General features: G+C 46.0%; 1 protein-coding gene across 1 annotated transcript; it reads right to left on the reverse strand.

Moving 5' to 3' along the window:
- Positions 1 to 4,023: 4,023 nt before the first annotated feature.
- Positions 4,024 to 23,822, reverse strand: LOC142573877 (uncharacterized). The gene is made up of 3 exons (XM_075683094.1): positions 23,641 to 23,822; positions 16,347 to 16,482; positions 4,024 to 5,935 (listed from the first exon to the last, which is right to left on the reverse strand). The coding sequence occupies exons 1-3, from the start codon at positions 23,723 to 23,725 to the stop codon at positions 5,764 to 5,766; spliced, it is 393 nt and encodes a 130-aa protein (XP_075539209.1). The 5' UTR covers positions 23,726 to 23,822; the 3' UTR covers positions 4,024 to 5,763.
- Positions 23,823 to 24,382: the final 560 nt, after the last annotated feature.

Here is a 24,382-nt window from a genome sequence, read left to right on the forward strand (position 1 = left end):
AGAACGGATTCGGAACATACTTGATTTTGTTCTGTCACCATTACTTTATCTTCACTGACATCGTTTCGTTGCCGACTTCATCGTGCTGACTTTCTGTTTCTGTTCAGGCACATTCAAAGTCTCACCTGCCCGGAACTCCTCAATCGCATAGTGCTTAGAATTCCGCGTAAGATCACCGGGGAGCACGTACCTTTTTCCGTTCCTGCCTATCATAGCTAACACTGAATTGCACATAGAATACAAAATCTTTTTAACACCTCTTCTGTTAATCAACGAACTTTTCATCAGTCGTTGTCAATGCTTTATTCTGAGCTTCACGCTGCTGTAACTTATTTCTCCCAATATGGCATATCAGTTCTGCGGAAGCCCGCAAGGTGGAGGAAGGTTGATGAAGTAAAAAAATTATCGTCCCCTCGACTGTAGCACGAAGCTACAAAGGAAATGCATACGGGTTATCAGAAAGAAAGCTAAAGAAAAATTCATTCAGGTTTCCTTTGCAGCTTCGTGCAACATCAGGGTGCATGACAATTTTGCCTTTCATTTCTCGCCTTATATATATATATATATATATATATATATATATATATATATATATATATATATATATATATATATATATATATATATATATATGTGTGTGTGTGTGTGTGTGTGTGTGTGTGTGTGTCTTTTTGTTGTGCGTCAAGACTTTTGAATGGGGGATTTATTCAAACACGTCTAAGTGATCGCACATAGTTCTGCATGAACAGTCCTATTGTTTGGCATCCACAACACGAAAGCTCGGGTCTCGCATCGAAGTGATGGCAGTGCCTACAGCGCTGTATGTATATTCTCCACGACACTTCACTTGGTGTTTTGTCCACTTTTAGCTGCTCCTTTTTATAACTGTCCTCTTAGCTATAATGTGTGAATGTTTCTTTCTTTTTTTCTGTATATGCCCAAATCAACAATTCTTTTTTTATCTTCGCACCTTTTTACTCGATTTAGTTACAGTTCCTAGTAGTAGTCTTTGACTTGATCTTTATTGTTACCGTATGCGCGCGTGTATTCGGAACTTAATAATATATGGGGTTTTACGTGCCAAAACCACTTTCTGATTATGAGGCACATTCGAAACTTATGTTCAGTTCCAATGGTAGATCGAGATCAAGCTTTTCTGCTCTGTATAGAGCAATCCTATTCCAATGGCAGAACGAGAGCATGAGTTGTGTGTTCCAATGGCAGATTGGGACCAGCCACCGATTACGGATCGCTCTGCGGAGCAAAAATATTTGCTCCGCCGTAATCGGCAGATTTGACCTGAAGTCCGCGTGACATATTTCCTTCGCCCGCTTCTGCTTTCTATCACAGTCGCCTGTTTCCGGTTGCGGACAGCTATGAACGACATGGAAAACATGGACGCTACGTCGCGCCGTGGGTTTTTGTTCCTGCTCCTGGATAGTGACAGCTCCGACTCAGACACTTTAAGTTCCCAATTCCAGTGATGAGTTTTCCGAGACGGAAGAAAAACATACGCACGGAATGCCGGGATGATCCAGATGACGGTGGTGATGGTGATGAGGCCTACTCGGTCCACCTCTAGTCTAGCGCCCTCTCACTTGGTTTGCCTGTGCTAAACGCTCCCGCGGAAGCGCACGCATTCAATTCGCAAATTCGATGAGAGCGATCTGAGCGGGAACGACGCACTCCGTTCGTGATCAGGCCGAGCGCTCGCGATCTGCCAATGTAGTTCAACATTAAGGTTTTGTGCGACACGTAACATGCGCAATTGAATACATGACTGATTAAATTATTGAATTTTGTTACCATGCCGGAATCGTATCGTCGTTTAGGTGGAAGGGCCCAACAAGAACAAATGAGCCTGTGAACATAAAGAAAGGAACACAATAAAATGCGTCCGCTCAAGAAATTTGTGAAAACGAGCATTGTTATAAATTTTTTATTCAGTATTGTTTTTTTTTACATTAATTTGCACTTAAATGCCATATGTGCAGGTGCAGCGCACTTTACACGGCACTCTTCATGCAAATATGTTTGTGGTTGCACATGAGTTGCGTATTTACTTTGTCAGGCAGCAGGTTAAAAACATTTAGTGGCCTCTTTCATTCGTGTCACTGTGCGAGCAAATATATTAACTGCGAAAGCCCCTTACTGTATGGTTGTTTGATTATATTGAAATGAAGGGTGGATAGAATGGGAAAAAGAAAGATGATAACCTTATTCTCACAATAGTGTAGCTTACATATCAATTAAACCAAAAGGATCGCTTTTTTACTTAGCTTCATTTAAAGCTATAGTTTAGCAAGACAACGTTATAGAAGAAATAATTATTAAAATGTTACTGCACTAAAGTTAATTCTAAAATTTACTGAAAACAGTTACTTTAAAGAAAAAGTTACTTAGTAACTACCATGATGGAAGATTTCTGCAAAGAAGAATCTGTTATTATGCTGGCACGCATAATGAAATTCAGTGACCACACTCACGAAGTCACAGTTAATGCGCTTCGATTAGTAGAGGAAACGGATATTCCTCGCAGAGTGGCATGACTGTCACCGGTACCGAAGCTTCCCCAACGCGATTGCATGAGCGAGTTTACTTCTGGTGATCAGCCTCCATCATGAGCCCACACATTGGGCGCTATAACGTAGAACTATTACAATTCTGCAATCAGCCCTCCACGATTGGTCAAAAACTTTTTTGGACCACCCCCCCGTCACCTGTCTGTCACGCGACGTCACAAAAACCGCGATAGCTCCTCATCTGGTATGACGTGTACACACTGATTATGCATGATTTGACCGAACAAAAGAAAAATAGTTATTTCTGATTCGACGCCTATTCGCGATTAGCCCTCGGCTATTGGTGAAATGTTTTCGGGCTGCACCCACTTAACCTGCCTGTCACGCTACGTCACAAAACCGCGAATACTCCCGGCGTCAAAGTGACGTGTACGCGTTAAAGATGCATTAATATGCTGAACAAAACTGAATTTTCTCCTGGCTACTCGCACTAGCCGGAAAGCATCGGTTTATTCGCGTATTATGAAACTTTTTGCGTGACCGTGTAACGTTTTCGAGCACTTTCGGCATGTTTACGACCTCGTTCTTCCAACTCTTCTTTGCTGAGGATCCGTTTTACCGTCAGTCTTAAGCTTCCGTTGCATGCCACCGCGATTTTTGACCAGCCACCGCAAGCTAAGTCAGGGAAAGTGGACCAATCGCAGACGCCGGTACCACTCTCCTTATCCGGTTATCGATTTTCAGTGCACTGGATAGGCCCCATGGAATCCCTCTCCACTTGAGCGTGCTCCTCGCCTATTGTCAGCCAATTAGATAAGACAAGCCGCACAGTGTAGGAAATGTTATTCGTTTATCAAGCAAACAAAAGTGACCTCCTATGAACGAGGAGAGCGTTTTATTGGTCTGTTCAGACAACCCTGCGGGTCACCGCCAGATGCTTACGTAGGCAGTTACGCAAATTTGACGTCAGGAGATTGGAATAAAAACACATTGGAATAGTTTTACGTTATAGGACCCCTTGTTATTGTTCAACATGGCAGCCAACTAGCAAGCAAGTGCCCTCGCAGATGTGGTGGTGTGCCACGTATAATAATTCTATGTAATGCGGTGCTTCGTGCTCTGCGACTTTGCGCAGTGTGTATTGCCCGCTTTAAGCCTGGGATGGCACATTGCGCTTAAACAGCATTACGTTTTTTTTTTCCTTTTGCCCGTTTTCATTTTTTTTTTGGGGGGGGGGAGCTTTTAGTGCTGGTTTTCTTTTTCTCTCTCTTTCTCTCTCTCTGTCTCTTTTTTTTTCTTTCTTTCTTACATTACTTGGCCGGCTTGGTTTATTACTGATGATGTTGTAATAGGCAGCGCTTCTGTGGCGTATTTCCCGAGGTTTACGTCATTTAATAAAATATAACAATATGCCGCTCCTGACATTGTGCTTGTTTTTTCGTTTATATATATATATATATATATATATATATATATATATATATATATATATTGGTGCTCGATGTGGGCTTTTCAACTTGCTTCGAAGCCGCCGTGGTTGCATTGTAGCTATGGTGTTGGGCTGCTAAGCACGAGGTCGCGGGATCGAATCCCGGCCACGGCGGCCCGCATTTCGATGGGGGCGAAATGCGGAACACCTGTGTACATAGATTTAGGTGCATGTTAAAGAACCCCAGGTGGTACAAATTTCCGGAGTCCTACACTACGGCGTGTCTCACAATCAGATCGTGGTTTTGAAGTGAGGTTTATTTTCCCTTTCGGCACGTAATACCCCGTAACTTTTTTAAGTTGCGTCGAGCACAAAGTGCAACCAATATTTCGTTGCGGTTTTCGATTTGGTTTATCGAGTGTAAGCGCACGTGTGCTGACAAAGAGGCGCCATGACGCATATGAAGCAACCAAAATCGCATTTCTGAAAGTGAACAACTGTCGGAACATCTGGTAATTAATTTTTACGCGCATCCAAACGTCCGTGCTCGTACAATGCTCTTCGTGTGCCGAGCTCAGCTTGAATGAAATCAATATGCTAGATTTCGGGCGAAGACAAGGCGTTGATGAGCACCGGGTCACAAACCAGTGCGATGCAAACACGTTTTCAGGACTGTTTGATATGAGGCGAAAGCTAATCAACTGTGACAGCCCCCCGTCCCTGCTCCAGGAAAGTAGGATAATGGCCACACAATATAACAATGCAATGAAACTGCTTTGCTAAACGAGCCCATTATTTATTCGATTAACGGCTATTTCCGTCTAGCAAGCAGGAAGTTATGCACGAAAAAAGGTATACGTGCCGCGATGCGAACTGGTTGTTAGCCTTGGAAACACAGAGGTCAGAATTAAAGGGGCTATTCTTCTGAAAAAAAAAATAAAACGGTTCGACACCACAGGCTACGAAAGTGCGAAGTTGGGTCATTCAGTTTGTCGTCAACATGGCCAACATCGCTAAGGACGAAGAAAGATGCGCTATAGCATGCAGGCCACTCAGCGCTATTTCTTGACAGTAATAATGTTCTCAACTGATAACCAGCCTTTGCCCTGCATGTTTCCTTTTTTCTTTTCTTTCTTCCTTTTTCGTAGCTCGCAATGTTAGCACTATTGACCTTCTCGTCGCCGAATCGTTTAACATGATAGAGAAAAATTCGCCTTATTGCATCGGCAAGACTTTAGGCAGCGTTCGCTCTAACAGCTTGAATGACTTTGCACCAAACGGCCCTCGTAGAGGCTTTGCTCTTATTTAGTGCTTAAAGAACCCGTACGGCAGAGACTGTTCAGTATACTTCCACAAAGCGCAATTGCGTAATTCTAGATAGCACGACGTTTCATCCACCCGAAAAAGCCTTCCAAAAAAGAAAAGTCCGCACTCTTCACATCAAGCTTAAAAAAAAAATGTTACATAATTTATAACAGCGATGTTCTGAGAACAGGTTTCCTATATCTCTGACAGGAATAGTGGTTACAACAGAGGAACGCACTTTACTTTTAGTGTGTGTATGTAAGTTAGTTTTTGCTCATTGCTCACTCGCTATAGAGGAGAAAAAGAAATACTGGTGCAACCCGCGATCACTTCCTAAGCTCTGGATTTGCAAACTCTTTCCTTCCTTGTGGAATGGAGTCAGTCAGAGGACCCGCCATTGCTCGACACGTGTGTCCCGACGAGGCGCTCGCGTGCGAAGGCGGCCGGCCGAGGACCCGCGTCCTCGGCGGCGGATCCCAGTCGCGTCGCATCTTTACTGCCGCCCGCTCAAGCCACGTTCGATCGAATGTTCTCAATTCGGTCCCTCTGTCCGGGGCAGAACTTGCAGCGAAGAGAGCGGCCCTCGAAGATCTGCACGTCCTTCCTCTTGCAGTAGATGATGACAGCAAGGAGGAGCAGGAAGCCCAGTAAGCCGCCCCAGAGTAGCAACTGCTCTTGTCTGCGCAAAAGAGGAACAAAAGCAGCTGCAGCAGAAAACGCAAGAACCGATGGGCGCGCTTATCGGCTCGTCGCGTTCGCAAATGAACGCGAAAGCAAGTATGCACTGTGCGGACTGTAAGGCCCTGCGGAGAGCCAGGAAACAGAGGAGCACTTCTCTCTCTCTCTCTCTCTCTCTCTCTCTCTCTCTCTCTCTCTCTCTCTCGCTCTCTTGATTTCGCTCCCCCTTTCTTCATTCGTTTTACGCTGCTTCCTGCTGTTTTGTTTGAATGCGGCGCGGACGCGCCGTACTCGCTCACTCGCGATGTGGTATATCTAGAGAGAAGCCCCGAAGGAAGAAGTGTGTTATTCGCGTCCGGCTTTTGTCGCGGGGGGGAGGGGGGGGGGGAGTATAATAAACACGCGGGGCCAATAAACGGCATCGCGTCGCAGCTCTGTCGGGTGGTATTGAAATGATTTTTACTACTGCCCCAACAGACCACGCGCACGCACGCACATAGACTTGTAGAAGGCGCACGGCCGGCACCAAAGCCCATCGTCTGCGCTGTGAAATGGATTCCCCCCTCTCTGTCTTCTGCTGTAGCAGATCTATCCTTTTCACTAGAGTGGTGAGTCCTTTTATCTTATAAGCTGGGACGCAACTACCCGCAATACTAAGTTTTGGCAGAATAAATTTCATTCTTACTTGGGAGCTCGAGTGGGATTACAAAGAGTGGGCATGTCCGTGGTCTTTTCGACAGTATGCTTTAAGTACACAGGAGGGCCTTTCCGGAGCATTATTTCCAATTTATCATCAAATGTTCGTATACGTCTTCAACCGCTTCCGTGCTTTTAGGGGAGGTCAGGCTCTGATACTATGTCCGCAATAACAAAGTCAAAGAGGCCTCGTTATAAGGTCACGAGATGGGGCACTCGTATTTCTCGTCTGGTCCAGTAAAGATGTTTAGCTCAGAGGGCATTGCCCTTTGAGATCCCATAGAAACATATTTGTACCGGAAGCTACTGTGGGTGCACATGTTCTTTTTTTTTCTTTTTGAGAATCACCCGTGGCTGTAATGCGATTTTGTCTTTGCAACTCGGGAAACACGCAAACGAGGGCACGACTTGACTCGCTAATTATGACAAGCAGTGTGCTAACGATTCTGGATAACTAACATATACATTACTGAGTTCAAGCGGATATTCTAATATTAATATGGTGTTATTCTCCAAGGAAGTTACATATCGTAATTTTATTACAGCAATGGTGCGCAAAGGCATCTGTCTCCTAAAGATTAACTACAACTGTTGCTTTTTATTAGCTGTATTTAAGGTGCTGTTGATGCCTCCAAGTGGTGCCAGCTACCCTCTTCTCTGGCAAGATAATGTGCTTTTAAAACGATGATCATAATAGCTTCTTTTCGGTAAGGAGTTCGTCGCGAGCCATGGCAAATGCGAGACGTAAACGCGAGCGATATTGCAATAGCGGCCTGCTGATACTTATCGTAGTACGCTTTAGGGTGGGTTAGCCCGCTGAAAATATAAGCTGTCTTGTCAGTGATTCGATCAAATTCTCAATGCCATCGGGGCTTGCGTGTTTCCTTCTGTAAGCGCAAGCATATGTTTTAAATCCTAAATTATTAACCCTGACGCGCAGTTTGTTCAGGATAGCTTTTGAAAAGCGCCATTAAGATGCTCTTGGAGGATGGTAGGCTTAAGCTCTGCGAGGTAAATATGTGCGCCATAAATCAATAACTTGAAAGGTAACTGGAATTTCTTGCGGGAGCAGTGGCGGCGTCTGTGGTAAGAAAAAAAAAGGAAGGGTCAGCCACAGGCAATCGAGACTGGCAATTGTTCCACCTTAGTGTCTCTTGAAACTCCACTGCAGGAGGTAGGTCATCAGACTTTCAAGAAATTAGTATATCTCTTTCACTCCCCATCCCCCTCCCCACGTGTAGGATAGCAAACTAGACTAAGTCTGGTTAACCTCCCTTCCTTCCCTTGCTCCTTGCTCTCTCTCTCTCTCTCTCTCTCTCGCTCAGTATGACTCGAAACATGAACATTTCTTGCACGCTATAATCTAACCTTCTGAAAACACCAGCCTTCTGCGTGCATTCGGAAGGCCTTTTTTCTTTAGGTTATCAAAAAGCGCGCCCCTTTTCAACATGGTAACCAGGGCGCAACCAAAGAAATTGTTCGATGTCTCATGCCTTGTTGAATGAGGAACAAAAAGGAGAAAGCGAACATCTCGTCCTGAATATAGCAACGCTGGCGATGCACATACAATCCTTATCCGATTTAGTAGAGAGGCTTCCTTTCGTTGACAGCCACTTGGTGACGCTGAGCTCAAGTAACGGAACACTAAATGCGACCGAAAGTGAGTATGTATCATCACGTAAAACACAGCGCGAAACACAAGACTCAGACACATGACACGGTCGCGGCCGCTTTTTAAAAACGAACCCACCTTAGGGTTTTAATTGGGAATGTCTTCATAACTTGATCACTCTTCGGGACTCACACGTTGAGAACGTGATATCTTGAACGCTAGTGTGTCAGCTGCATATTATTTCCCGAAATACCGATGTGAAAGCGAACCCACAGAAACTTCATCGTGAAACCATTGCTCTGGGGTTCTTTCACCAACGTTGAGTATTTACATCCTGGGTAGCAAACCGCAACATTGTTGTTAATGTTTAGTGGTAACTTCCTAAACGAGAAACCGTGTTTTTCTTTTGTTTTTGTTTTTGTAGAGCAGGCTCCGAACTTTCGGGAATTAGCTACACCCTTCTGCATTTCAATGATCAACAGGGGTAAAAGAAGCGATGTCGCTGGAGTGACATCTCTTGTCCGACCACTGTTTACCATTTCAAGTATCCTTCGCCGAGTGATACTGTCATGTTTGCCTTTTTTATTTCTTGCGACATGTCGGCATCCGTTTGTCTGCCCAATCCAACTTCATAAAAGAAACTGCGCTACATTTCACAGGAAGTATACTCAACATATTTGTACAATTTAATAAAACAACAAAATGCACATATTATAACTTCTCTTCTGCATCGATTCCTGAGAAGTCCGGGGCTTCACGGAAACTTAGCCGTAGTTCCTCGTTACGGCAGGAGAGCTTCAATATTTCAGCGTTAGGTACGTGACTTTGACATATTCGTTGTTTTTGCGTGAAACGCTTTTAGGCTCGGATGGTAAACTTGACGAGCTCTAAATAAATCGGCTGGCAACGCCTCCAAATGCGTCTGTAAAGTGACAACATGAAACGTTTTCCTTCATGTTATTTTTTTTCTTTAATTACGTATCATTTAAGAGAATGCTGGGGCGCCGTTGCAGAACTTCTTTAGGTGTCGCCGACTACTCTTCGTCCCAGAGTGAAACACGCAGGCTGCACAGTTTCGTATATGAGCCGAACTACGCGCAAGCACTGTGAAGGGCACCGGTGTGCAGTTACAAAGAAATATTACATACACACTGCGATTTTTAAACACCAATTGCATTCAAAGGCAAACAAATCACAACAGGAATGCACATACACAAACACTTTAGGGTAGACATTGTTAGTAAGCTAATAAAATACAAGTCCTAAATTGGTGCTTCTAAGACCGTATAATAACGTACACTTTAAAAAGTGATACGTGTAAAGCTTGTATCTGGCAATTTGTTATATTTCCGCTGCGCTATGCGCTCGTCATAATTATATAGTTGAAAGGATGATGCTATGCGCACTACGGAGCGCGCCCCTGCCGAAAATGGCTGGGGGCACGACGCACAGGTGCCGCATGGCGATTCTGCCACAGCCCGTGTAAGGTTTGTCATTTCAGCCGTACAGCAGTCTGTCAATCGAAACGTACACTAGTCCGGAATTCCGAGCCTGGTTTATACTTTTATAATTCGCGCACCCAATCCGGGAGCTTCAGTAATATTCCGTTCTAAACAAATTATCTCCAACTTGTTTATAACCTAAGCTAACCTAACGTAGCCTAACCTAACCTTGCAGCAACCTTAACCTCCATGCTAACACGCGCTAAAAAAGAACGATAATAAGTTTCGCCGATGCGAGAATTGCCATTCCCTATATGGCGCTGCATCGTACCCAGCCATTTCCGGCAGGGACGTACTCCGTAGTGAGCATAGCATCATTCTACTTGAAATGGGCTTTATGTGTCGGTAACTCAAATAACATACCATGTCAAGCCCGATCGGAGTGTTGGCATTCAAAACACCATAAAAAACAGAAGCCCCGCGTGCTTTCAGCAGTGACGTCACGCGGAACGACCGACAGCGCGCAGATTTCCATGGGGGACGCGGGCGATCCTTAACGTGGACATCTTTATCCATAACGTGGTTTTATATCAGAGCGCGGCGCGTCCTATATGGCGTCACAGTCAGAGCCCACAGGCTCTCGGTTATAAGCGCTCCGCGTTCTTGACGCTTAAAGCTAAACGAGTTACATCAGTCGGAATGAGCGTCGAAAGCGACAGCTTCCATGGTACGCCATGTGATGCAACAAAAAAAACAAAAAAAAGCTATGAAAGCTCACGGAATCAGTACGATTCTGTCGACTGTCAAAAAGGAAGCAGCACCTAAGTAGACACCTTATACGGCGTGGTTGCACCTCCAGAATGTATTCATATAACAGCCTGCACTAACTGTACTAAGTATACCTCTTTATCAATATGATATAACCATTTACTAGAAGCATAAAAAGATTACTCTCTGCGTTAGTCTGGCTGACTTATTATATCTTTAATCTTTTCGCTCGCTCTCTCTCTATCTCTCTTTTATGCATGCCAAAACTTGAGTTGTAAATGCCGACTATACGCGTAGTGCATCGCCTATTGAGGCGCCACTGATAGCCACCTAGCGGTCGCTTCCAACAGTACGCGCGGAAGCAGTAGCAGACGGCAACCCTTTGTAGCAAGGATGCCTGAAGTTCGCGGCTGCGATTTCTCCTTCGTTCGGGTGCCAGACTGCTTCTTGTGCGGTGACAGCTGTAGGGAAGACGCTGGCCTCTGTGGGAGCGGGCATGAACACAATGTTACCGGTGTTTGGGACAATCTGGTCCACATACGTGCCAGGTGCGTCCCGCAGACAAACGCCATGAACCCCATTTACACGAAGTGGAGCTCATGTTAACTATCCGCTAAATTTTGTTAAATAATGCGATGTTTCGATCGTTTTTCTTTAATTCTACCCTTGCCGTAATGCTGCTTCTGTACCTCAATAATAAGCACATATCCTTAGTGCAGACTTACATCTCAAACAAATCCGCACAGTGCGATGTCTGCACGTGCCGTTCTGATCTTTCTGCCAATGAATACATGTGACATCGCCGAGTAAGTGCAGTCAAAGTCAGCTCAATAAGAGTGCGAATTTATTGATGGAAACGCGTACACTATTCAACGAAGTCAGCAAACGCACGGTTTAATAAAAGCGCGTGTTAGCGCTGTACTGCCGATGCAATTCTGCTGCATACACCGATGAACTGCAGTTCCCGCTGCAGTTTTTGCAATTTTAAATTCTCCAAGGGAGCTGCTTGGAAACTTATAAAGCTAAAGTCTGACCAATTTTTCAATACTTTTTTGTTGTTACTATAGAGGGATGTCACAAGATATATTTAAAGGCAGAGGAGCACCAGTCAAAGTAAATGAGCGCTGGCGGCAAGGCCGACTTTAGTCCTCTGCGGCGTAAGCATAATAAGAAAGAATTTAGTTGAATACAAAATTCCCATGCACAAAAGGAGTACGTTGTGAAACAAACAAACCACTCGGCGTGGTAAGTCTGCTCACACAGCATCGAGGTGTGATTATTTCCCAAATGTGATGCGAGCTTTTCATCGAAAATGGAACGAAAATACCATATGCAGAGCAATTCTTGCCCGGACCTACCTATATATTCTCTAACCCCATTTCCCCCAAAAAAAACACAATATCTAAGATGCCCTCGGGCGAGAAGAATAAATCTGTTAAAGAAGCACTTGCTTGGTATCATTCCAATAAAACACAGCGTGATTTAGATCCTTTACAAACGAAGCAGGGTGAAAACTGCGCCCCTCGAAAAAATCAACAGTTATGCATAAAGCAGCAACAGTTCAATATGCGCGAAGCCACGCATAAAATAGATGCAAAAACATGAAGTGCGCGACAGCTGGTGCAAAGATTTACCGGTCCGCATAAAACCAACAATTTCAGTTCTTGCAAGCTTCAACAGCTTTAACATACAACACAATAAGTTCATGCAGTCGTGCTGCCTCGCTAGCGCAGCGCGGTGAAGAAACGGCAAACAGTATAAGCGGCAAACGGTATTCAGAACTTTAGAGAAATGCCATTAAACCGCATGCTGCACTGCGGACGAACTTCGTCGCTTACGCGTGTAAATATGATCGAGTGGAAAAAAACACCGACATGACAAAGGAAAGCATGAGAACAAGAAATTTCCCGCCGAACGGCGGCGATCCATTGCTACCGTTGCTCCCGCTGATGAGGCGTTGCGGGGCATGATTAAAACCGTATCGCCGGCACGTTTTTGCCGATATTCGAGCACCCCACCGTGCAACAATTCTTCTTCGACATTCCTTGAAGCTTTCGTCACCCCACGCATGCAAAGTCACCCCACACATTTTGCTCTGAAAACGTGATTAAGACAGAGAAGCGTGATCAACGACGCAGCAAACTACGGCGCGCGGATGGCTCCTCTCCCGAGTGTTCTGCGCAAGGCCACCACCAGTGGCACGTCAATCGGCACGCACTGCGCGCATAGGTCTGTTACTTTTTACCTGTGACAGCGGCGACAGCGGACGCCTGGTAAAACGCGCTTCATCCACTTGCACTCCTGGTGCTTTACAACAAGAAGTGTGCCAACTATATAGGAATAAAAACTTTTTTTTTGCGCTCTTTTACATGATTGAATCCTTTTTAGTAACAATAGAGTTTTTTGCAAAGTCTGAGGCAGCCTGCGACATGAAACTCAGGCCCAGTTAACGCGGGAAATCGTGGATAATTCACCACCACCTAAAAGGAAAAGGTCGCGACATTTCTCGAAAAGAAATATCATGAGGCTGCTCCAACATCACGTCGAGAAGACCACTATGTCTTTATTCGACTTTATACTAAGAGACACGCAGCGCGGTAGCTTCGCCATGCGGCATGCACACTCTTGTTGGCCGAGTGGAATATCCAAAGTATAAATCCCATTAGGCTGCACGACCTAAATACTCCGCTGCAACTTCTACCTCCATCTGGACTGTACCGACCTGAGGCAACTCATCTGTGTTGGCTGTGTGTGGTGAGGAGTTGCCTTCACTAAAAATTGTTCAACATTAGTTGTAATGACAAACAGTGCTACATGTGATGCTTGCGGCTGCGATTTGATCATCGACGCCTTCTTTGGTATTGTCTTCGATTCGACTTACTGAGCCCAACTCTCCAACGAATTGTCAAGGCTGAACGTCCACTGCCCGTGCACACGCTACTTCAAGACCATCCTCACCGCTCGTCAACCCACGTGTAAATCATGGAACTTGAGGACGAATAGACTGTGGGAACGCCGTTGACTGCGTGGCGCTGTCCGTGCGCGTTCACGCACTCATCACGTCTGCCTTTCGTCCCCTCTTTTTTATTACGATAGCGATTATATACGGACAATCCAGGCACATTTCTGCCGTCGGCGTCGGCGTTGCCGTGAGGGTCCATATAAAGACCAAGGGCGATAAAATCGTCGCCACGCACGGTATGCTGTATGTGCGAGTGAAGGCGTGCGATGTTGAGCCGGCGATCGCGGCTAAAGCTCGGGCACGCGACGGCAAAAAGCGGCAAGGAAGCTCGCCGCCTTCCGTCCCGCTCAAGGCTTCGGGGGGAGGGTTGGGAGGGGAGGGGGGCGGGGGGGCGGGGCGTGTTACTCCGGCCGGCCCGGACGGTCACGTGCGCCCGGACGGGCCGCTGTATCTTGAAAACTATCTACAACGGGTACAGAGTATGCGCTGCGCTGTGTTTTCGCGACGTAGTTCGCGTTGGACGCGAGCTGCAGCTAGAAGGTCAATTTGCTCGCTGCTGCTGCCACGTTTCCTCACAAGAGCCTTTTTAACCGTGAGATTACGCGGTCGTCGAGAGAGATGTGTTCATGTTTGCTTGCGCACGCGTGACACCATGCTTGTTAATTTAATTAGTATGCCTATGTTTTCAAGTTTACACGGCCGATAAATCTACTATCCTTACTACGTATAGCTATCCAATAATTTGCTATCGCAATCGATGCTCCGACTTCCGGGCGAAACTGCGACTTTTTTTCTATTCATTTTTTGACCTCCCACAGTGTAGCGTAGACAGTCAGACACTTTTCTGGTTCACATTCCTGCCTTCTCTCTTTAATTTCTCTGTCTCTTTCTAGCTCTCTCTGTCTCTCTCTCTTCAAGTTGCGCCTCTTACTATATCTTGAGTGGCATAGAGAGAGAGAGAGAAATGCGATGGAAAAGGCTGGGAGGGTAACCGGAAGATTTAGGTTTGCTGCCCTACACTGGAAGGAAGGGTAAGGGGGAAAAAAGATGAAAAGAATAGTGGAGAAAGACATCAAATGTGCGAGAGAAAAAAAGGGGGGCGGTGTGCAGATAACGCCCGAGAGTATCAAATTCTCTCTAATAGGCTACTCCAACGTAGAAACTTCCATAGCGCCATGAGCAACTTCTGGTGTTACGACCGTAAAGCTAGCACTCAAGGATTGTCTGCTCCGAAAGTGGCCGGTTGTCGAGACGGCCAACGCGGTCGCCAGCGACCACGTGTGCATTCTGTAGCGAGGACAATGGCAGACAACATGCTCAATATTTCCCTCACTGCCGCAATTGTCGTAAGCAGCACTGTCGCCCATACTGTTGCGGAAAGCGATGTATTTTGTAAATGCTACGCCAAGCCACACTCGGCAAAGTGCTGTTGTCTCGGTGCGGGATAGTCCAGATGTGGGATGCTGCTTCTCCACCTTTCACTGAGTGCAACGAAGTGGGTGATATAAATCATTTCATCTGGACCTGCAAGGCTTTTGTTCTGAAAGGAGGAGGCATGGGAAGAAGATGGTTTCCTCGTGAACGCGCAGAGCAGTTCTCGGGAGGACCACGGATAGTGTGCAATGAAGCGCTACGCATTCTTTTCAACTTTTTGCGAGAGAGTGGACTGATTTACTCATGGGGACATGTTTGACGCAGACAAAGACGCTCAGGCGGAACAACTGCCGGCCAAGCCTGCCCGGCTAACCTCAGCTTTGGCAACATCATCATCACCACCACCACTAGATCGAAAGTGTATCGGCATACAGAAAGCTAACACTATAATATGTGCGACAGTTCCAACGTAGAAACATAAAGTTTCATGCAACAATATTTCTAAATAATAGCATTACTCACGCTCTCGTTTTTAAATTAAGCTGATTTGGATGCTGAGCTTTCTTTCTTAATAATTAATGTTCGCTTTATTCAGACAATCAACTAGAAAAACGTGACAACCATTGTATTTAAGAGCAAGCTTTAGCCGAAGTTAAATCCATTGTCTCTGTTCAAAAGCATGTGAACCGCATGCTGTATTATTTCATTAGGTGGTCTCCGGACAGCCTTGGTTAAAACGTAGAAAGCGTAACTTTTCACTTCTGAAAGCAGAAATTACTTTTAATGTTTAACAAGAGCTTGCGAAAGTGGGAATGTTACGGATTTAAATATCTGTAATTTGCGACTAACTTCGCAACAAAAACGGCTATAATAATTACGTAAGATACATTGTTTAAAAAGCGGGCGAAATTCACATAGCACACTTGGCCCCCTCTAACGCGTGCCAACATATTCATAAATAAGACGCATTCAAAACTTGAGCAATCATTGTAAAAGTTCATGCGAATTATAATTCAACGCGACTGTTTCCTCCACCATGCTATAAGCTAAATGTTCTTGAGTTAAAACTTTTTTTATATCTACTTTTGTTACTGAATTAGGGTCCGCATTCACAAAAAGTTCATACGATGAAACTGTTCGTGAGCCTTACGGACAATTCTATCGTAAGAGCTTCTTGCTGAGCAAATTCCAGTTAATCCTGATGCTGGACACAATATTAGCGAAGGCGACCACCCAGTGGCAAAAAGCACTTCCAAACGAAGTGTTTTGTAAATTCAGCCCCCAGATCTGTATGTTAAACTTATTTTTTCCCCATTACTTTTGTACGTCGGTTTCAACTTCAAATTCATCATTTACGTTTACGCGGCATGTGCTGCTCTTAAGATACTGAGGAAGTGTAACACCAAGTCCTTCGGTCTTAATCAGGCGTCGTTGCCTGCGTTATATACAAGCCCTAATGTGATAGAGCGATCTGCCTCGCACTGTGACTGAGCTATGTTGCTAGAGGTTGAGAACAGCATGATTCGCAATTACGGAATATGAAAAACAGCAAACATACATGATTTCAGACTTTGCCTTCTTGGCGCAGCAGGAGTGCTTGCCGTACTCGGTGCAGCAATCGGAATTCATGCACTGGTACACGTTGCTGGGGTCAAACCATCCTTTCTCCTTGTCTATCAAGCAGTCTTTCTTGGCTGAAAAATAAAAAAGAGGGGTCTTCGTAGGAAACAACACTGCGAAGTCTTCATACACTTTCCAACCCCCCCCCCCCCCAACAAAGAAAAAACCTGACACAGCGAAAGTATACTTCGAGGGGTGTTTGCACGCGGGTTACCTCGTACAAGAAATAGAGTATTACTTGCATGTTCTCCAAGGAAATATGCGCATTCCTTTTAAGAACACATCATTATTTCATTACTTCACAGCCTGCGAATACACGCGTTGTGCCTCGAGCGGCCAGTCGCGCGGCAATGTTGCGTGTCTTCGCGAGCTGCTTTCACGCTCGGAAAAACACTTATGTAGCCCGTATTAAGCAATAGCAAAGCTGTATCGGGAGTTTTTCATGTTGCTTTACAAAATTCTCATTCACATTGTTCATCTAATTAAAATATTTGAGAAGATGATTAATTAATGAAGACTAACCATGTAATTAGGCGGATGCAAAAAATAACCTATCTTCAAGCGACGGCAAACAGCATTACCTCGGTTCTGTCCAGTTACGCGGCATTTGCATATTTTTAAACCTTAGTGCATGATGGTTGGCACACCCTGTATTATTGCTGCAGCGCGAAAATACGCAGTAAACGACGAGGAACACAGGATGCGTCCTGCATGCGATCGAGCGCTGTGTTTCTTTTAGCGCTGTGCGTCTTTTTGCGTTTCTGCAATTATTTTACCATGCCAACTCGTCCGACTTTCCATCCGACTGTATATATATACCGTAGCGCAGGACAGAGTAGCCAAGGGCTTGCGCAACCATTTTTCGAACAGATAAAAGGCAAGCACTACGCGATGTTATGCGTTATAATAAGCTCGATACAGCACACATTTTTAGAGCAGACATGGGCCAGATGGGAATTTCAGCTGAGATCTATATAAAGAAATAGACCTAAGTGTTAAACTGTCGATGTATATTCCACAGCTGTACAACTACAAGGTGAACAAATACGATGAATGCCGCAATAGCGATTGGTTTAACTAAACTTCTTTAAGAGGATTATGAAAACAAGTGAATTGAACTTTAGAAGCATTAACACTAATAAGGTTAGCTGCGAACCAGTTTATTACCTCAGCTGTTGCCATCTCTAAGAGAGAGATCGCGTTTGAGAAATGCGAATGAGTAGACAAAGTAACCGTATCTTCTGCATATTGAAAACAGTGACAGACAGCTGGGCCATTAGAAAAATCATTAACATAAATAGTATATAATAAAGAGCCTAGAATTGAACCTTGTGGCACGCTAGACTTGAACAACGATGCCTGGCTTATGTACTGGACAACAGTGACAACTTTTGTTCGATCAGTGAAGGACGTTTTTAAAAGAAATGCCCGAAACCATAACAATGAAAGTTTTCTTAGTAAAATACTATGATTAACACTATCAAATGCTTTGCTTACATACAAAAAAGAAAAAAAAGACGGCACGCTACCGTGCTTGAATAAAAGGACGGATTCAGTAAATCAGAAAAGTCTTCGGGGAGAGCCTGCGTGCCTTTGCGCTGGAAGAAGCCGCCATACTGGGTTGGAGAGATAATACCATGTGCACTCAAAAAGTGGCTCATTGTCTGGAATAAGTCTTTCTTCTAATATCTGCTACATACACGGCAATAAGATATGGGACGATAGGTCTCGACCTTACCGCGTGGTCCCCCTTATAAAAATGTTATAACTATTGCCCGCTTCATATTTTGGGGGAGTTAACCGGTTGCAACAATGTCACATAAGAAGTTCGGCAGAATAGTCTTAATCGCTTCAAAAATTTCTGCGCGATTCAACGTCGTCCGAAAAGGATCTTGACCAATCAAAACTGCCATTAAAACGTGCAAAATTTTGCTATGCGATGTATTTTAAAAAAATATCCTGAATACTTAGTCAATAAATCAGCGTAAGAACAATCTTTTTTTTTTTTCATATGTGCATCCAAATGAACCGGCATGACCAGCACACCTGTCTATGACGTTTGTCGGATTAAGCGAAACCACCGTACGCAGTTGGTTGCTGTTCTTGCCTCAATGCGCGAAGAGCCGAGCTCCACGGCGCACCAGACAACGTGGACGATGTTCCGCTGTCGCAAGAGAGAGACCGACGTTGGTCCCCACCGACGTCTGCGCGTGTGGCTTTAATGGACGCTGCTGTATTTTGGGATATAGCGCAAGGATTGCGGGACAAGTTGCAATCGTTGTCACGCGATTCAGTGCGTGCGTTTGAACGCAGGATGGCCGTCCTTTCAGCGTCGCTCCGCTTGTCGATATGTTGTTTATCCTTTGGACCCTTTCGTCCAGTAAAGAGTAACCAACCGGAATCTCGCGCTTGCTAAACTCGTTGCCTTTGTTTCATAATAATTCCGTTTCGCTCACTCCTCAGAGAATAACTTGTCCCAACTTGCTGCTGCAGAAACTTCTTTCTTCTATTATTACTACTAAATAAACCTAAGGAGATGAAACATTTAAACAACCTTTACGATCTTTGGTCTCCCTAGAAAGAAAGAAAGAAAGAAAGAAAGAAAGAAAGAAAGAAAGAAAGAAAGAAAGAAAGAAAGAGGAGAAGCAGCCATTTGTTGTTTCTGCGAATTCATCTAAACAAAACACCAAAGAAAGGGTTCGTTTCCATCACTAAAAATTTAAGTTAACACAACAACACAATCAGGGGGATCCCCACCTTATTCAGCGCAATTAAGATCCTGCTAGATTTAATTGAAGCTTAACGAGCCATTCTGAAATACACAAACTTTAAATAGAAAATCAAAAGATAACAAACCTTAGCTACAGGCCTCCCTGTGATAGGAAAACAGAGTTCTTCAACAATGCAAAAAAATAATTCCGGGCTTTTACGTACCAAAATAACGATCTGATTGTGAGGCACACCGTAGCGGGGGCTCTGGTATAAATTTGATCACCTGGGTTTGTTCTTGTTTTTTTACGTACACCCAATGCACCGACTGGCCAAATTTTAAATCAGTCATGGAAGACTGCTGTCGAGACGACATACCATCCAGCCTAGGGGGCGCAATAAAAGATGCCTTACAGGTTGTCACACATTCGATTTTGAAAAGCTCCGCACGCATCGAATTCGACATCGAGTTAGAGAAACTTCGGGCAGTTCGCCGCCTTGCGGGACGAAGATATTGGCGCACAAAGTCCATTCATGATTTGAAATTAGCCAGACGCACACAGAAAAAAAATAGTGTTGTATGAAGAAGCTGGCTTCACAACGATGGATTCTCTGTATCCCTGAAAGCCTTTGTCTCTTATATGGAGAACTGTTCGTGGCCATACCCCCCACCCTCCCCAGTCCCAACCCCCCCGAGCGATGGGAGACCTTGTTGTCCAGCCCCGACCTACCGACCCAGCTCGCGCTGGCGGCTAGGGGCCAGGAACTGCTGGACGCATATGGGACCTGAGAAGAAGGTTCCACCCCATCTGGTGCCAGCGCGCACCAACCGTCACTAAGGGCTCAGCACAAAAGTTGATTCTCTCTCTCCTCCGTGCAACCCCTGGAAAGCGCCACCTATTTAATTCCCTGTCTCTTTACCTACAATGCAAAGAGATTGAAGTCACAGAATCCTTCTGTAGGAGGCTTGCCAGTGAAACAAGCTCCACTGGAACGCAGACTCCCGACCACTCACCATTCTCCCGTGATCTCCGTCTGGAGTGCCCTTTTTCTCTGGACGAACTAGAGGCTGCGCTTGCTTTATGCAGGCGTTCCTCAGAGCCAGAACCAGGTGGCATTACATACCGCGCTCTGTGTAACCTTGGTGAACGAGCTCAAAAGGCACACCTGCTCCTGTACAACGACTCGTGGCAGACTGGCACGGTTCCTGAAGAATGGAGGCCAAGTTGCCTGATTCCGCTTCTCAAAGCTGGCAAGTCGCCTTTGGACATTGCGTCATACCGTCCGATCGCGCTTGCTATAGTTGTGTAGGTAACATAATGGAACGGATGATTCTAACGCGTCTGGAGTGGTACCTAGAGCACTATGAAAGTTATCCAGACACGTTGACAGGATTCAGGCACGCCCGTTCATCTATAGACAACGTTGTCGACTTGGTAACGTACGTCGAATTCCAGAAGGCCTGTAAACGCTTGTCTGCTGCCTTGTTTCTAGACGTTAAAGGGGCTTACAATCACGTCACCCATGAAGCCATCTTTAAAGCGTTAGAATCAATAGGACTTGGTGGCAAGCTATATCTCTGGGTTCGTAGCTACCTACAGATGCGATCATTCTGCGTGCTCACCGGGGATGGCCCGACACTCCAGTATTGCAGCTGCCGCGGAGTCCCTCAGGGCGGAGTACTAAGCCCTACGCTTTTCAATCTAGCCCATATTGGACTACTCGAGGACCTGTCAAGCACTGTTCGACTCTCTATCTGCGCCGAGGACATGTGTATCTGGACGTCGGGGTTGACACGACTTCAGCTTCGCGCTCGGCTTCAGAAGGCGGCCTCATCAACATCATGCTACCTTCGTAAACAAAAACAAGTTCTGGAGGTAACGTGGGAAAAGTGCGCAGTGGTGGCACTTACCCGGAAGTCAATGTCTACGTATGCCATATCAATCAAAGGACAAGTGATATCGTCCAGGAGAAGTCAGGTGTTGGTGTTGGAGAATCAGGTGTTCAGGTGTTGTGATTGACAGAGACTTGTCCTGGACTCCTCACGTGAACCACGGGAAAAAGCTACTGATTGCTATATGTCATCTGTTCAGGTTCCTTGCAGGAAAAAACAGGAGGGTGTCCACACAATCCATGTTACAGCTGTACAGGGTGTTGTTTGTTTGATTCCTCCGGTACAGCCTATCCTGTAATATCCAACACCTGCAAAACCAATCTGCATACAGTTCAGATCATTCAAGCCCAAGCTCTGAGGATTACCACGCAGTGCGGCAACGGCTGAACCTATTGCCCATTGCTCAAGGTTATTCAATCACGACGCATATCGTCGTCGAGACAATGCGTGCACATGCCAGGCACACTGCCCGGATCCCTTGCCACCACCTCGCCGCACTGACGTTGGAAAGACCCCGCACGTCATTTAGCCCAACTGTCAGTGCATATCGTTCCTCGCTTACATCGGGGTACACACCTGCGGCAAGGTCGGTGTCTCATCCATGGTGTTTGTGCCGTCCTGAAGTACACCTCAAAATTCCAGGACTTCAGAAAAGTCAGATCTACCACCGCTTGTACTAAAACAATTGAGCTTACTCCTGTTGTACAGGAAGTGCAGTAGCCACGTACACATCTTTACTGACGGAACGACCACATCGACCAGTTCAGGTGGTGCTGTGTTTATATCGACAAGAGGAGTAACGCTGTGATTCAAGACGTCACATATCACGACGTCCACTGCTACAGAACTCAGGGCTCTGCGCAGTGCGCTTCAATTTATTGACACAGAGAGTCCTGGTACACGGACCGTGTTGTCCGACTCGAGACCGGCTTTACACAGCATGCAGTCAATTCTCAGACGTGGAGCTCGCGAACAGCTAACATAGGAAATCGTCAAACTTCATCACGACGTCAAACAGAAAGGCCATGAAATTATTTTCAAATGGCTACCTGGCCATTGCGGAATCAGTGTAAATGATCAAGCAGTCAAGGCAGCCCGAGAGTCACATCAAGAACAACACATCGCTCCCATTCCTTTTTCCATGACACACGCTGCAAGACAGCTTCGTTACCTGGCACGCAAGCTCTCTTTAACAGAGTGGAACACCCCAAATATAAGGCACACCAAGTTGTATGAACTGCACCCTTCGCTACAACTCCGACCTCCACCCGGGCTTCACCGGCGTGAGGCATCGCTTCTATATACAGGCTGTGGTTAGGAGTGGCTTTCACGAAGGCGCACACTACTGTGATTGGAATGACCGACAGTGCTGCATGCGACGTCCGCGGCGCGGAAGAGAACATCGAACATTTATTGTGCCATTGTCATCGATTTCAGTCGGAAATACAAATATTGTCTAGCGCATTACGACGACTGGATGATCGGCCGTTGTCTGTGCAGGTGTTGCTTGAAGACCGTCCATCGCTCGACGGCCCACAAAGCTATGAAGGCACTTATGTCTTTGTTGAGGGCGACTGGCCTATGTGAACGTCTTTGACTCGCTCAGTACCCTCCGCGTGCGTGCGCGAGCTCACCGCGGTTTTCCTCCCCCTCTCTATCTTATCTTTCTATTCTATCTTTCCCCTCCCTCAGCGTAGGGTAGCCAACGAGACGCATTTCTGGTTAACGTCCCTGCCTTATCGCTCTATTTCCTCATCCTTTCTACACCCAATGCATGGTACACGATGGTTTTTGCAATCCGCCCTCCTTGGAATTCTGCCGCCGAGACTGGCATCAAACTCCATTAGGCCACCGGCCACCACTAGGCCACTAGGCCACTAGCCACTAGGCCACCGAGACCGGTATTCAACACCGCAGTCAACACCCATACGCATTCTGAAGCGCGAAATACTAAGGCCAAATGCAGAAGCAAAATCTGTTCTCATAACGCTCTTGCATTTATACTTTGCTTTTCAAATGGGAAGTGACCAAAACAAGCATTTAACTATAATTGGGGCATGAAGTACTGGGGCGATCAACAATGGATGCCTGTGGAACTAACGTCTCCGACTAAGACGAGTACCTTCGTCGAGACGTTGGCTCCCAGTTTGAGATATCCCTTAATGGCCCACCAATGAGGGCTTAAAGTCTCCGTGTTCTTGCGAACCTTTGTCTTGCTTGAAATACTGGGACGTTCAATAGTCTTGCAAACACTTGACTTTTTCGTCTAAAGGTATCCCTTAAAATGATGGCACATTCTTCGCGTCGCAACTTCGTTGCTCAAGATATGCTGTCCACGTCGCACTTAAGGGGAGCTCCTATCCGAGTTCAAAATCGCCTTTCACATTTTAGCTCTTTTGCACGGCAAAAATGGGGAACTATTGTGGTTTAGGCAGTCATTCACTAAAAATAACCTAGTTTGTAAACCCGTCAACATCAATCCGAGTTATATATATAGCCAGAGGCACAAATCGTTTTAAGTGTGGCACGCGGTGTAAACACTTAATAGGGGCCGTTTTCACAAAAACATAAACGCCGCCCGCTCTGTCTACCCGTGCTAGGAACAGTGAGAAACGCATTGCTTACTCACCAGCATGAACAATGCAGGCAAATGAGGAGAGCCACAGCGCGACCAGAGCCGACGGCAACAACTCAGAACGGCCGTGATGCGGCATCCTCGGCCACGTCGTGGTACTTGTGCGCGTGTGTGCTGCGGCCGGTTGCCTACCGAGCCACCTGTATGACAAACAGCGCTATGCGCGGCCCAGGTTCGGCGCCGCAGGCTGAGGCCATTGCGCGGCAATTCCTCCGTCATGGTCTGTGGAACAGAGGTGTTTGGTGGCACCGTCGTTATGGGAACCGCGGCCCGAGAAGAGCGCAAACGACTATGTAACGCGCCGCGCTGGAGGGGGCGGGGAACGGTGGAAGATAACGAATGCCTCGGTCTACTTGGGATTCTCCGGAACGGGTCACAGGCGCTGGAAAGCTCGGCCGCGGGCCGACACGTACTACGTGGCCCCAGCCACAACCGTGATCTGAACATTGGGGCCAGGCCGGGCCTCTCGGGAAAAAGAAAGGAAAAGCGCGTATGATGCCTTCATTCCCTAATTGGGGACCCCATTATGGTGCAGCCATTGCGCAACGGTCCGTGGTTGTATATACTGTTGCGCCTTTAAACAATCCTTCCGCGTGGAAGTAAGAGAAATTGTCTCTGTGGTTGTCGGCAGGCGCATGAAATGGGGTCGGACTCATTTGTTTCTACGTAAAATTTAACTACCAGACCGAGTTAGTCGCCCATCCCAGCCAAAACCTTTCTTATTTTTTTCCTCCTC

This window comes from Dermacentor variabilis, chromosome 1, assembly GCF_050947875.1.
Source record: "Dermacentor variabilis isolate Ectoservices chromosome 1, ASM5094787v1, whole genome shotgun sequence".
NCBI classification, from domain to species: Eukaryota; Metazoa; Arthropoda; class Arachnida; order Ixodida; family Ixodidae; genus Dermacentor; species Dermacentor variabilis.